At 40.8% G+C, this 14817-nt stretch overlaps 1 protein-coding gene across 1 annotated transcript in view; it reads right to left on the bottom strand.

Moving 5' to 3' along the window:
- The window catches only part of grb2b (growth factor receptor-bound protein 2b), a 35317-nt gene that overhangs the window by 7229 nt on the left and 13271 nt on the right, over window positions 1-14817 (bottom strand). Inside the window, exon 3 of the mRNA XM_038694392.1 lies at window positions 2711-2808. Coding sequence (XP_038550320.1) covers window positions 2711-2808 — 98 coding nt within the window. The remainder of the gene's footprint in view (window positions 1-2710; window positions 2809-14817) is intronic.

Genomic DNA, 14817 nt, shown 5'->3' with positions numbered 1-14817 from the left:
TTGAGATCCAGATATTTTGAGCTTGTGTAGCGACACAAAGTAAACAGGATTTGCAGTGCCGTGTTGCTGTTGTGTTGACAAAGAACTCCGAGAAGCTTTCCCTTCACTTGTTTGTACGTAGCGGTCATGCAAAGCGGTTGTGTTGCTGTGACAAACCATTTCTAATTTGCATAGCTTACAGAGCACCACGTTGTTAGGTGTCTGTCTAAAATACTCCAAAACTCCAGATGTTGCAGGTTTTTCCAGTTTAGACCGAGTGCAGCACTTCATTGCGACATGCTAACGCACATTATGGTCATAGATGACGTTGGGTGTGCAGATGAATCGCACGTTTGTTTTCTTCAATCAAACAATTACAGTAAACCTACATTCTACACAGAAACAAGGTGCAAAACTATTTCATGGAAATCTAATTCCCATGCTCTGCACTATACTGGATCACAGTGTAGTGGGAACAATAGGGGAAAAGTTAAGGAAAATGTCATTAAAACATCTGATGACGTCCTAGGATGTGGCAACACTTACACAACATAACACATAATGGAGACATTATGAACAAGAACATGAGACATTAGACAACCTCTGTTAGCCTGTAGTCTGTGATTTGGGTTTCATCTGGGATCTAGTCTGGGAAATTTGGCCTGCTGGCTATTTCACAGTAAAAGCTGTATTATATTTACTTTAGTGTTGAGTATTAACAGCCCCCGCAGAATACTGCTCAATGTTCTTTTAAAACTCTGCTTCCGTGTTAACTTGCGCATGAGAAAGCAAACAAAACAATTAATCGGTCAACTGATGGAGAGCAAATACACAAAGCAGCACTCCTTACAAAACAACGAGCAGAGGAGACTTTAAGCATTTTACGTTAAATTATTATTTTTTTAAATCATTTGTTCAACACAATGCCCTACTTCACTACAGAAGTGCCAAGCCAGTTCCTCTCTTGCGTAGAAATATCAGGTCCTGCACATACACAGCCTGCTAAACGGCACTCTGCTCACTTTGATGTGGTCGGGATGAGTGGCAGGAAAAATAGATTCATCCTAACCCCCTGATGAGAAAGCAATAATAAAGTAATGAGCGGTTTGAGGGGTGAAATTTACCTCACAAATCTCATGGAATCTGATGAGAATATGGGCTGGAATATACTGACAAATAAATATTCAAACATGTCACATGGTCGTTCAAATAAAAAAAAAATCCACAATTTTTACATATGTCTACATACTGCGAACGTTTAACAACTCAGTATTGATTTTGTGTGTTTATGTTTTGGATAATTAATTCAGGCTGAATAAAAGCATCTGATTTTTCTCATAATATTTATTAAGAATGATTATATTATTATTTTTTAATAATGAGATGATTAACTACCTTTGTGTATTTACTATATTTTTTGGCATAAAACACTGCACTAAATAAAAATCCTCCATCACTATGTCAACACTTGAGTACTGTTATGAATACAATGACGTCCTCCCCCCCTACACAGAAAAAAAAAGGTGCATCTGATAGTAACCCAGTAATGATGCAATAAGGTCAATATTCAATTAAGCGTAAGAGGCCTCGAGCACATTAATAAACAGAGAGCTAATCTGGCACTGAACGCAGGTCCAGAGGTAATGTCCTCTAAGGATCCTGCCAAGTGTTCTCTGAAGTGGTTCAAAACACACACACACACACACAGCCAAGGCATCACATACAATTAAGTCTCACAGAGCAGCTGTAGTTCAAGCCTACTCAACCTGCCCAAGTTAATTTTTTAGTAAAGTTAGAAAAGAAAAAACATTTATTCCATATATTGAAATTATCTCTGTTGTATAACATGGTGGTTTTTTAATACAACAACTTTAGATATTTAATTTTTACTTGGGCACAACCTGACAAGTCGTTGCGTCACAGAGTTATTCCCACCCACAAGGGATATAAGACGGCAGTATATACACCTTCAAAACAAAATAACACATTTTAGGAAAACATGAATAAAATCCCACACACATAAATCAATTTTGGTTTCCATCAAGAAAAGATATTGTTAGAAATATTTTAACAAAAGCAGGTCTGGTTCAAGAAACAATAAATCAAAAAGTGAACAAAATCAATCAGCAATAAACAAAATACTCTTGGGAAAGTTCAGCTCTTTTCACAACAAGGAAGAGGAAAAAAACATCCAACAAGAGCTCACTCCAGCACCAAAAAGATGATGATAAAAGTAACTTAGTTCAATGCAAAATTGTTCCACTCAAACACCTCTAAATCTGTAAAAGAAATAAGATTTACAGTGCGAGGAACACATGTGAATAAAGCGTCAGTCGGTCGGTCGCAGCTCCGAAAGAGAAAACGGGTCCACGTTACATCAGATATCACCACGTTTATTCACGTGTTCCTCCACTGCAAATTAGTGCCACTTGCACCAACGCATTACCTAACCTGACTGTACACCTCAATTAATTATAAAATTAGGCGGAGAACCAAACTTCAGGCAGACAGCTCCGATCACCCGCCGGTCAGAAGCTTCCTTAGCTCTACCCAACGTAGAGCGACCCACTTACATGCGACCCGTTGACCTGCTGTTGCGTTTACGGCCCTGGTAAAAATGTGGTTTTCTCAAATAGACAGATGACGGGAAGTCAGATTGTCACATTTTCACAGATACATAAAGACTCCTTAAAAACTGACATTTGAGAAGCTTGCTTTGCACAATACTTACGGGTGAGCTTTCATCTCTATGTAATTCTTGGGGATGAAGCCGTCTTTTCCATTTAGCTCTGCCTTGTACCAGTTCTGATCACACTCTTCATTTAATACCTGGTGTTGACAAAAAAGAGGGATAGAGGTTTTGTTAGAGCAACATACAAACATCAACAAGGGTAAGGGAAAGCAACCATCCTCCTAAATTCGGCTTTAAGCCATTTCATTTCCTGTGACTTCAGGAGGTGGAAGCACTGCATGTTAGAGAACTGCTTGGTAAATATTGGTACTAACAGCAGAGGAGAGCAGCGGGCAAATACACAATCTAACAAATTAATTTCAAACACTTGAAAAGATAGCTCCAGTGACCTGCAGCTACTTTAGCCACAGAGAGCAATTTAGCAGTACACCACAGTGACACAGACAGCTGTGAGGGCACTCATGTCTGACAGAGCATGGCTGCAGTGCAGGTGTTGGTGCGTCACTGTGTCTCCTAGTCAATACGCATGAGCCTCTTTGTGTATGTGTGCTTGCGAGGGTGTGGTCGTGCTGAAAGAAATTAACCTTCACGCTGCAGCAGCTGATCCATCTAAAAAGGTGCCCAGGAGCGCTGTTACCATTCATAACTTGAAATGCCATAACTTTATCTCTTTCCCCTGAGTTGTGATTTAAAAATGTCTCTCTCGGGTGAATGCCATGTCACTCAGTATGTGTGGATTATTTGAAGCCATTTTAAAACTCTGCAGAGCATTCATTTCTACTAAAACCATTTATAGTCTGGTTGTCAGTTTCTCAAGAAAAGCAAAAGAACAAATTAACACAAAGGAGCAAAAACATTACTAAGGCTTCAGTGAAATCCTTATTGCAGTCTAGACATTCTGAGGAAAACTAAGCAGCAGCGTTGCGTCACGCAGCCTTCATGTGAAGGATGTTGCAAAAAAGCAGTCCACGGCCACAACCTAATTCATGGCCACAACAGACCAGCAGGGTATAAAGTGTTAAAAGCAACAAAAAACTACGTGAAACACTTGTCCAGTTCAAGACCAGCTTGAAGTAAATCATTAGCATTAAGCATTAATTAGCATTAAGCTAGTGTTAAGTTCCCCCCTCTCATCAAGACAGACAAAATGCTATATTGAATAATGACTGTTTTACTTGAAGAATTACACAAGTCAAGTTTGTGAAAAGCCATTTCACTTGCTTTGATCACAACTCATCGGCATAATTCAAAGAAAAAAAAACAAACAAATAAAAACACAGTTCACAATCCTCGGTGCATATTAGACTAATGTTCTAACCCTAGATTTTCTGAATCACAATTCTCTTCTCTGCCTCCCTCTTCCTTTCCCCTTAAATTCATAATTTCCCACTAACCCAGCCCAAGACAGCTGTCCAACTGGGGCCTGTGTAGTGTGAGTGGCCTGGGTCTCTTTGCTCCAGTGAACCTGCAGAATGCCAGCTGTCACTGGCATACCCCAGCTGCTAAGCCTGCACAAGACCAGCATTACTGGTTCAGGGAGTGGCCTTGGACCAAAAACGCAAGTAGGCTGAAAGGAGGGGGTCTTTGTGTATGTTTAACACAGTGGACTTACAGATATTGGGGTACATCTGTGATGTGGGCCACACAGGGTGAATATGCGTACGCTAGTCAATGTGGCGCTGTCTGAACCAAGACTCAAACAAAGGGCCTTCGCCTCTGGGCTGTATGTTGACACACCAAACCGACCTTTAAGAACAAGCGCCTACAAAGGAAGACTGAGCCAACACTGCACGGCCTTGAGGCCAGCTGACTGCCAGCATGCAGTTCTCTGCTCACATTTGCACTGGCACTGTCAGCTCGTGGTCTATTGCTTATAAAAGGATAACAATATCTAGAGTCATACTAGCAGCTCTGTGAGGCTGTACTAAGCATGATAATGCTAGCATGTTGATGTGTAACTGGTCTGTTAGCATTAGGGGTGTAACAATACACCAAATTCACAGTTCGGTTCATACCTCGTTTATCAGTCAGTCAGTCATCTTGCTTTCACGACTGCCTCCACAGATTCAACATCCATCAGCTGAACTGCCGAAGGGAAGACTCGCCAAATACATGCGTTGCAAAGACTGCATGTGATTATTGGCAGCAGCCACCCACTGACTTACCCAATGACCACTGTGTGTCAGGGTCTTAACATGTCTTAACAATACTGTGAACTCCAAACTCCCTTTTACTCTCCACCAACAAAACACACACTCTCCATATATGGGAATGCACAACACAGCTGATATACTTTATATCAAACATAAAAGCAACAAACACTGTAGGAGTACAAATGCTCTTCTACAGTATTGTGAGTAGAAGAGTTGCCAAGCAGTCAGAGAGACAATGCTTCATCGTCGCCACCCAGGCTCAAGCCCACTTGTTGGCATGCGTCCACTCTGCTGAAGTGCCCTTAAAAGCTCCAGCATTGCCGTTCAGTTGACCCTGACTCTGACCTCCCTCCAGGGAAAGCGAACAAAAAGAGAAACTTTCTTAACTGTATGAATTACTTTTTTACAATTTATTTAGTAAGTACACTGTGAAGTAGATGACCTGTACATTACATTTTTTTCAGCAGGAAGAAATTTAGAGTTTTTTTTAGCAAACCCATCATGGTCAAATAAAGTCAAATGAAAGGACTCATAAATCATTAATACAATACTCCTAAAACAGAGCAGCCTCATCTCTCTTGCTGTTCACTGTTAAATTATATCACAGATGAATCATAAGTCTCATTACAATGCATCTTATCATTGTTGAGAACGAGACCAGTGCTCGTGAACTTGAGTAACCTTAAATAATTACTTCACAGTCTACAATCAATGTGAATAATAGAGAATGTGCTGCAGTCCACTGCACCCTATACTTATGTGACTTGCTATGATGCTTACGTGATTTTTTCACGAGATTCAAAAACAAGCCGCTGTTTGTACCAGGGTTATCTCCCTATAAATTTCATTTGAGTACTAAATTAATTTATTAGAGCAACTGAAAATGTTTCTTGCTTCATTCTGTATGGAAACCTGCAATATTACAGCGTACAGCAAAACTCAGCTGACATCCAAGCAAAACTACCAATCTGACTATCTTGATATGTCTGAAATGGAGATGTTAGATTTGTACAAACTAATTTAGCAGATAAACAGAAATCGTCAAAGCATGTGGTTCAATAACCAGAACGTGGAATGAGTATTCAATTGTATATAAACTTAACGGTCCAACTACAAGTGGTAAAACACAACAAACAAAGATAATGTGAGAAACAACTGACTGATCAGATTCAATCAAAATAGGTGGCTGCAATCAGTGACAGAGAAACTCCCCTCACTTCCTACAAATATGACGTCACAGGGTTGGGCATGACAGCCTCTCAAACACGGTCAACCAAGCTCTACTGACCTTAACTGGTAATATTGCAACCACAGACACAGCTGTGTCAGAATTGCTGTGGTGAGCGCAAAGCACATTCTGGTCATCCAGAGCAAAGGGAACCATCTTATCTTTTTATTATCATCATCATCATTACTGCAATGGAATCACCTTTAGTGATTTCTTCTAGCACAGTGTCTAATGTCTGCACCACTATTGCAATAATTATGATTTTTGTTTTATTGCCCAGCTCTACATCAGAATAACTAGCTTGCCAGTGAAAGGTGTTTCTGTAAGTGGCAGATCAAACCATTTTCCATTTTAGAAGGAAGAGTTCAACATTTTAAGAAATATTCTTATTCGCTTTCTGGTGGAGAGTTAGCTGAGAAGATTGATCCCACTCTTGCGTCTGTCCATTAAATATAAGGCTAATGCTAGCAGCTGTACCATGGTTTTGCATAAAGACTGGAATCGGGAGGAAACAGCTAGTCTGGCTCTGTCCAGCGGTAACTATCTGACCACCAGCATCTCTAAAGCTCACTAATTAACTCGCTATATCTCGTTTGTTTAGTCTGCGCAAAAACAGAAGTGTAAAAACATCAAACCACTGATCTAAGGTGGGTTATCTACCGGGCTATGTCTTAGCTCAGAGCAGCTGGAGCAGTGACTCCAGGAAATGACTGTGCCTGCCTCGCTGCTTCCTCTTGTTTTCAATCATTGCACAAAGCTAAGCTAAAGTAGCTTCATATTTACCGTACAAACATCAGAGTGGTATTTATCTTCTCATATAACTTTTGGTAAGAAAGCTAATGTCTCACTATTGCATAAGACCTCCAGCCTGGATATCAAAATAGTGACTGTTTCCAGGGAAAAACTGTGTGCTCAGAAGTGATATCAAAAACAGCCCAGTGAGAAAATGGTTGGCTTCGACATGCCTTTGGAGTGACATTTGAACTTAAATGCTTGCGGGTCTATCTGGTGGCTCTCAGCACTGAAAGAATGGCAGCCCGTGAGGAAAAGCAGAAATAAAATATTTGCTTGGCTGGCAGTTTTTTGAACCATACAGAGAGGAGACAACCGCAGCATTGTGTCTGACTGAGCTCTGTCTGTTTTGCAAGCCGAGCCAGCACTGTCCTATTGCACTTCTGTGAATGACGTGCATTCCCTCCCCTCCCTCTGAAGACTTTTTTGTCTTTTTAATCTGATTGAGCCACAATAGTTGTAGGAGTTTCTATTTGAGAGGCTAAGGCCCAGGCCAGGGATTATCTCCTCCACAGCTGCCACCGTAGACTCCCCCCTCCTTTCTCCCTCTCTCGGATACTCTACCAACACACCCATGTGTGACATTAACCACGAGTAGCTGTCATTCACAAGAGACAGAGGTCCGCAACTAATAATTCAATACATCTCTGTAAAATGAAAATGTAAATCCATCTGATAAACAGGGTTGCCGTTAATCATCTTCCCAGGCTACGGTGTCTTTACCCAAGAGATTTATTTAAGTCGATGTGGAGAAACTGATGCAAAATAATAGGATTTCTTTTCCTTTTTGTCATCTAATGAAAAGGTAACTAAGCAAGTTACATTCTATGATCATGTTTAAGTATTTTTGTTATTCAGATGAACAGAAATGATGCCTGTAAAGGACAGAAGTTGCTGTCACGATGTATTTTTGGGTCTACGCAGGGTTTCTGTAGGGCTCATAAAGTAAGCCTAGTGTTATTTTTAACCCATGTTCACTGTTTACACCCAAACCAAGCAAACATGGATTTTTCCCTGGCTCTCTGCTTTGATTCGGACGAGGTGTTAAGAGATGGCCATAGTGAGATTAGACTGAAATCCTTACTTTCCCTTTCCCGGCCAACTAAACCTGAACCACACAAAGAAAATCCTTTGTATAACACTAAGTGAGTGGATAAAAGAAAGAGCCATGCTCGAGATGTGGTTATTGCATAATATGTACATAGGACTGACTTGCTAAGCATTGCCTAACATGATTCTGAGGTACACATAGGGAGATGGTGGGGGCAGAAAAAACAAGATGCTAAATAAACCACATGTCTGCACAGTCCACATGGAGCAGGGATTACTCTGGAGTGCGAGTTAATCTGAGCGTGCGGCTGGTCAGCCAAATAGAAAGATAGACAAGCTAAAGCTTCATCAGAACCTCAGAGGCCAAAGCCTGTTAGGTCTACCACCAATAGACCAGTTGATAGAGCCCCTTCTGCTGTCTATTGTCAGTGACAACATCAAACACAGATAGGTTATCAAATCAGACCACAGGAACTGACAATGTACCTGCGTAATATGCAAAGTCAAAGTCTCTAGTGAGAGATTAGACCCAGAATCAAGCCGCGTGTCATCCCCCTTTCTCTCCCCCGCCTTTCTTGTCTCTCTCTCTCTCTACTGTCCTATTAAATAAAGTGGAAAAAGGCGGAAAAAAAATAATAATTTAGAGAAGAGCCAGTGGACTAAAGTTTAGAGGAAGTAAACATTTTAAAGGAACCCAAAAAGCACATCACAGACCTAAAGCAGCACACAATACAATATCAATCATTATTCCCCAAATTTAGAAAGATCAGATAAGGAAGTGGTTCTTTTTAACAGCAGCAAAACTTCTCGCTCAGTTCATGTGCAGACACTAATGGAGAAAAATGAGAAACTAGAGTGACAGAAGTCCACTTAAATTGTACAAATCTAACAACTTCACGACCACACGAAACCTATTTCTGTCTAAGAATGAAAGAGGTGTCCAAAGACTTCAGAATCCGTAGATAATGGTGTAGGGCTGCAGCGAACGATGATTTTAGTACTCAAAGCCTCTATAGATTATTTCAACAATTCATTCATTATTGGTCCTTTTGGAAATTCAAAGTGCGTCATACAGCAAACATCAGCCCAACAAAATCAACAGACCAACAACCAGACAGCTGCTTTACAAACACAAACATCACCCGAGTGCTATACAAGTTATATTAAAGGCTCGTGCAGACTACACGACCTTCAGCGTCGACGGATGGCCGTGCTGTTCAGACTACACAACTTTCCGTCTTTTGATGGGAGTCTTGAAGTCGTTGTGGCGTTCACACTACGTGACTGATCAGTGACAGGGGGTCACACACTACACGAGCTGACAGCGGCTGTGTCACCAAACCACATTTTGTCAAGAAAACACATGTGAAATGAGCGGTCCTGCACATGAAACAGCTGTTGTTTGTTATTATAAAGATGGCATTTATAAAGACAAAGAATCTGGGTATATACAGGAATCCTGAAGTAACAATCAGAATACCTTTTTAAGACCTTTTCAACATATTTCAAGACTGCCGCGCCACTTTGAGCTGTAACCGATTAAATCAGCCACACACCTTTAAAAGGGATATTTTTGAGTTTTTAAAAGGAATTTAAATATTTTTATAACATATTTATTGCCTATATGTCATCAAGTTGTAACGCCACCTAAAAATTGAGGCATTCACCAACTTTCTCAGTTGCCTATAACAGCCTATATAGGCCAAAGGTTTTCTATGTGAAGGACTGGTCAGATTTCCTGCGAAAAGCAACTGTCTTACATAGGCTATTACAGCAAATCATGTGACACAGTGTAATTTTGTGTTTTAGTTGGTTTAAACTAGATAATGTGAGCTTGCCTGCAATAATATGTGTGATAACTTTCATCGACCACTTGATCAATACAACAAAATTCAAAAAGGGCAGGAAGGAACAAAGATGAAGAGAATAAACTGAGTAATGAATAAAGTAAGTAGTGTAGGCGGTGTAGCACAGGCACAACCTGGAGGAGGAACTAGTCTAAATGACTGTATTAGTATAATATAACATTATGTTAAAAGTACATTGTTAACTTAATAGTAAACTGTAAGTTTGATATTAATATATTCATTATGTTCAATATAATTTCATATAATATATAACTTACCACTAGTGTAATATTAATTCAAATTACAGCTGTTTCAGTTTGGGGTTGTTTTTTTAATTCATTAACTTTGTGCAAGAAAAATGCTTTAGGCTACATGAGTCTCCAACCTTGATTTGAGGCAGGCTACTAACTCGTCAATAATTATAACCATTTATGGAGAACTGAGTTGAACATTTATTAAGTTTGTTGCAGCACATCAAACTTTTTTTTTTTTTGAATCCCTCTCCATCCAGGCTGCGATTGATCTGTTCAGAAAAAGTGACATTAACAAGAGCATCGGCTTTATGAGAAGTTCAACGTGTTTCAACCTGTTGTCTTCTGTCTTACCGATTCAGCTTCTTGCGGCGCATCTCGCTCTTGTTTTTCAGGAACGGGGCTGTTCAAAGTGGCCACAGAGCGACCAGCCAACCAGGTTAATCCCGTTACTACTGATCGCCACTCCGACTATGTTATGGACGATTAGCATTGAGGGTCAGGTGGGGTGGGAGATTACGGTCGGTTGTACTCGTAAATCATTTTCCGGTTCGCACGGATCTATTTTTTGGAGAGTTTAAGAGTGAAATAGGCGCTCAGTAGATCCCTGCGCCTAACATTACAGAAACGAATCACACAGTCGCTACGCACTGCCTGTCTAGTATTTTTGGCTACGCATTATAAATAAATACGTTCACCTACACTTTAGCAAACAAACTGTTGACAAACTTTCTTTCAAAATTTTCACATTGAAAAAATTTTTATTCAACATTTAATACCTTGTTAAACGCGATTAAGACTTTTTAATCGCAAAATTGAATCATTACCTTTTAAGACGGACACCCTGAAGAATATGGGTGGAAGGATGGATTAGCACACGCAGGTAAGCAGGGATTGTTTGAGCTACAGAGAGAGCTGCAGGTGAGTTAAAAGGTGCAGCTCCCCGACACCCAGTTAATTCATGACTGATGTTACAACTCACGGCCCAAAAAGGAGAACAAACAACGCACGTGGACATTTTCAGCTGAGGACTGCGGCTTACTTTGGCTTCAACTCAACAATCAATCATGATTTCAGATAAATGCTAAAGTTGCTGTTACTGTTAGCTTGTCTGTGGTCCGCTGGCAGAACACTGGGTGCTTTCTGATCAAGCGCCGTTGTGCTGTTGCCGAGGCGACATAAGTTTCATTTTACAGTGAACAGACGGCAACATTACAGAGTTGTTGTTTTCTTTAGCTTGAAATAATCCCATACTCGACACTTTCTTCTTTGTCCCTCGCTATTTTCTCTCTCTTCCTCCACTTTGCAAACAGCTCCATCATAATCGCGTCATGTTCACAGCGTAAGCGCAATGTGCGACGGTAATAAATGCCTGTGCAAAACAGTGTGCTATATAATTATGTGGATTGCTTCGATGCAAAGAATTGGCGTCTATGCATTTTAGTAATCAATTTAATCGATAAATCGTTTCAGCCCTATAACGGTGCGTTCCATTTGACATGGGAAGTTGGAAATTTCAATGGGAAAGCCCCTTCAAGACGATTTACGACTCGGAAAGTCGGGAGAACCTCACCTACCCAGACCTCAAAATCCAAGATGGCTGCTACTGGAATCAACAGTAGTGGAAACTGTAGTGAAATACTATTTATCACACAGTCTAATTTGTGTCTCATTAAATCAGTTGTAGCATTATACACCCTTGAAAAGATGCTGTGGTGACTCCTTGGAGGTGGTGGCTTGCTCAATCCTAGGGATGGGGAAACATCTATTCTTAGATGCATCAAGATGCAGACGTGGACAATTCTGAATAGATTAAAAAAAATTCTAAATGTTAACTCAATCTAATGTTCGGAACGCAAAGCGACCGGACAGTCTATGGCGAGCTAGTTCCCACTATATTTGATGCACAGGCGTTGCTGAGTGAATGAGCGCCGTGCTAAAATTTCACAGGATCTTCAGGATCATATTAATGCAACTAATAATTTTCACCTGCACGCAAAACAACGCTTGGCTAACTTACTGTATGCGCACGCAGTCAGAGGGCAAAATCGCTTTGGCAGCCGGTCAGAAGACTGTAGTCAACCACTGCAATCAACGTAGATTTCGCATTGTTTGTTGACTCAATAAGTTGCATCTGTTTGTTTGTGTTTCATTTGCAAATTAATATAAAAGGTCAGCCGCACTGGACCTTATGTTGTTCAAGTCAGCTGTTAGCCAAAAAGCTAAAGAAAGAATGGAGAATGAGGTAGAAAGGCGTTCTTTCTACAACTGTAATGCTGCATTCAGACCAACCGTGAATTTTCGCCTCACGACGCTTTCCTCGCAAGAGAACATTCGCTGCAAGTGTTCACACACAATGCGAGAAGGCGATTTTAATGCCATAACGTGAATAAACAACTCGCCTTTACTACACCTGTATGAATCCAACGTAAACATTTTGCTGTGATTAAATAGCAATAAATGGATTAAACTGATGCCGAAATAACTACAACATGATGCAGATTTGTTAAACATGTGAATTCATGCTTTGTCAGGTCTGCCAGCAAGACAGCAGGACAACAACTTCTAAAATGTTTGTTTTCTGAATGGAGTTTGGATCGATCAGGGCTATGCTATGCTAACTTGGTCACAGTTAAGTACAATAATAGCTGGAATAAAGTTACAGACATGTTTTCTGAACTCAATCAGGTAGTTCAACCTCCTCGCTTTCTTTTCTCCCAGTATTGTCCAGTTTATATACAAATATGAAGTCGTAGTCCGACAGACCCAACGACGCTAACAACAACACCGTAACCGGATGTGCACGGAAGCTAGCTGCTGAGAAGCTCCAGTGAAGATAAATCAACGTTGAAATCCCAAAAACTAAAGTAAAAAGCTAATTTAATAAAAGCAGTTAACTCCGAGCTCCTCCTGCGAGTAAACAGCGTAGTTGTCAGACCAGAATCCAGACCGACTACAAGTGTTTATTTGTCCAATGGTTGCAGTGCTGCTCCCTGCTCCTCTCCCCCAAGTTTAGCAGCTCTCAGCCGGCCAGCAGATTTTCCATCCCCCACTCTGCCTGGTCCTCTCCACACAACGCTCTGAAGCCTCAGTGACGTACGGACAATCTCAACACTGATAGGCTATCGCGACTCTGCGTCATATGACTTCTTCGCTTGAGTTGAAAATATTCAACTCACGCGAATTCCTTCGCGTCACCGGCCCCGCCCCCTTCACGTCGCCTCACGACGCCCGACAGGAAATCACGGCTCACGGTGTGTTGGTCAATGCCAACTGTGTGCATTTCGCATACTGGCAGCAGAAGTGACTCCTGTGGTAACACCAGATCTTACACAGGGGACAAACTGATTCACCCCCACAGTACAGTATGTGTAGGAGAGTATGCAGGGACTGTGGGATAGAGTCTTTTAAAAAAATAATAATAATAAAGTAGGTAGCGTGGCGTGAAGACCCACACTAGTGAACTTTTTGCTTTGTTTAGCAAAACAGCTCCAGAAAAAACAACAAAAGCAGTCCAAATAAGTTTGACCTTGATTGCTCACAGCAGGGAAGCTGCAGACTTGGAACGGGGAGGCAGAGTGCCACCCTGATGCCGAAAGACACAGACTAAGAGATTACATGGATTCCAGTAAATAAAGGCTTGTAACACTCTTGTAATCTAAATAATGCTTGAGGCTGTTACCACATGGGGAGACCCCCCCCCCCCCCCCCCCCTCCCCCCCTCATATGAGCAGAGACTGTGGCTTCAAACACACTTTACACCCCCGACCCAGGGGATAAACCAGCAGAAGAGGCTGATTGTGGCTTCACTGTAGCTTGCAAGTGCAGAAACTCTCATACTGAAGTGGTATCTTAAACTTGAGGTAATAAAACAACACCTCCACAGCTGTAGGCATACACACGCTGAATGGTGAACTTTATATTTTTTTTTATTTTTTCAAGAAAGAAACATTCAGTATAAGCATTAAAAACCACATATTTTTGAGACCCACAGTCGTCTAGATTGGTTAAGAATCACTGGTATGTGCTTACAACAGTAGAAGGCTGAGTAGCAAGTTTACATGGGCTGCAAATTTCATTTCAACAAGAGTAAGACAATAAGAAACTTTTCATTTAGAAAGAAGAGAAAAACTGGGAAAGTTGAAAAGACTGTTTCAAGTCTTCACCATCGTTTGGACTAATGTGCCCAGGATACAAAAGTCAGTGGTGGGGGATACAATAGACAACAAGCTATCAGTTATACTGTGGTAAAAAAAAAAAAAGACTCATTACATTGAATGCAAGTCAAAATGCCTGAAAATACAAAGTACCCACCAGCCAAACCAGATGGATGGTAAACTCTAATTAACAATCCAATTGCGATAACTGATGTGGAAGGAAGCATTTTGATTTAGCCCCACTCAACACTCAACATCAATTTGACTTGAATTCTCAATGCAGTCTATTTTGGCAGTAGCCTCCAATGACTTGAGCTTTAAAAGAAAAAAAAGAAAAAACACACAATCTGTTTACAGGCAAATTGTGTGCACTTAAGAACAACTGTTGCAGTTACGTCGCATTAAGAATGGAGCTTTACCAGCTGTTGTTGAAGAAACTGACCAACCATACACCAGAGGCACTCAATCCAAAAATCAGTGGAAGCCAAAGGTTGATGATCCATCACCTTCTGTTATGTCCGGGATTATATGTCACTATGGTCATGTATTTATAGGAACTAAAGCTGAGTAGCGAGAGAAAAGCGAGAGAATGATAATGTGTGGTTTAAATACAGCTGTCAGTGACTTTATGGCACATCAGGAGGGAGTGGCGTGGAGATGAGAAGGAG

The sequence above is a fragment of the Micropterus salmoides genome, unplaced genomic scaffold, assembly GCF_014851395.1.
Source record: "Micropterus salmoides isolate LMB-PRFRI ecotype aquatic unplaced genomic scaffold, ASM1485139v1 Ms_hic_scaffold_10, whole genome shotgun sequence".
NCBI classification, from domain to species: Eukaryota; Metazoa; Chordata; class Actinopteri; order Centrarchiformes; family Centrarchidae; genus Micropterus; species Micropterus salmoides.
This window is presented reverse-complemented; position numbering and strand designations above follow the sequence as displayed.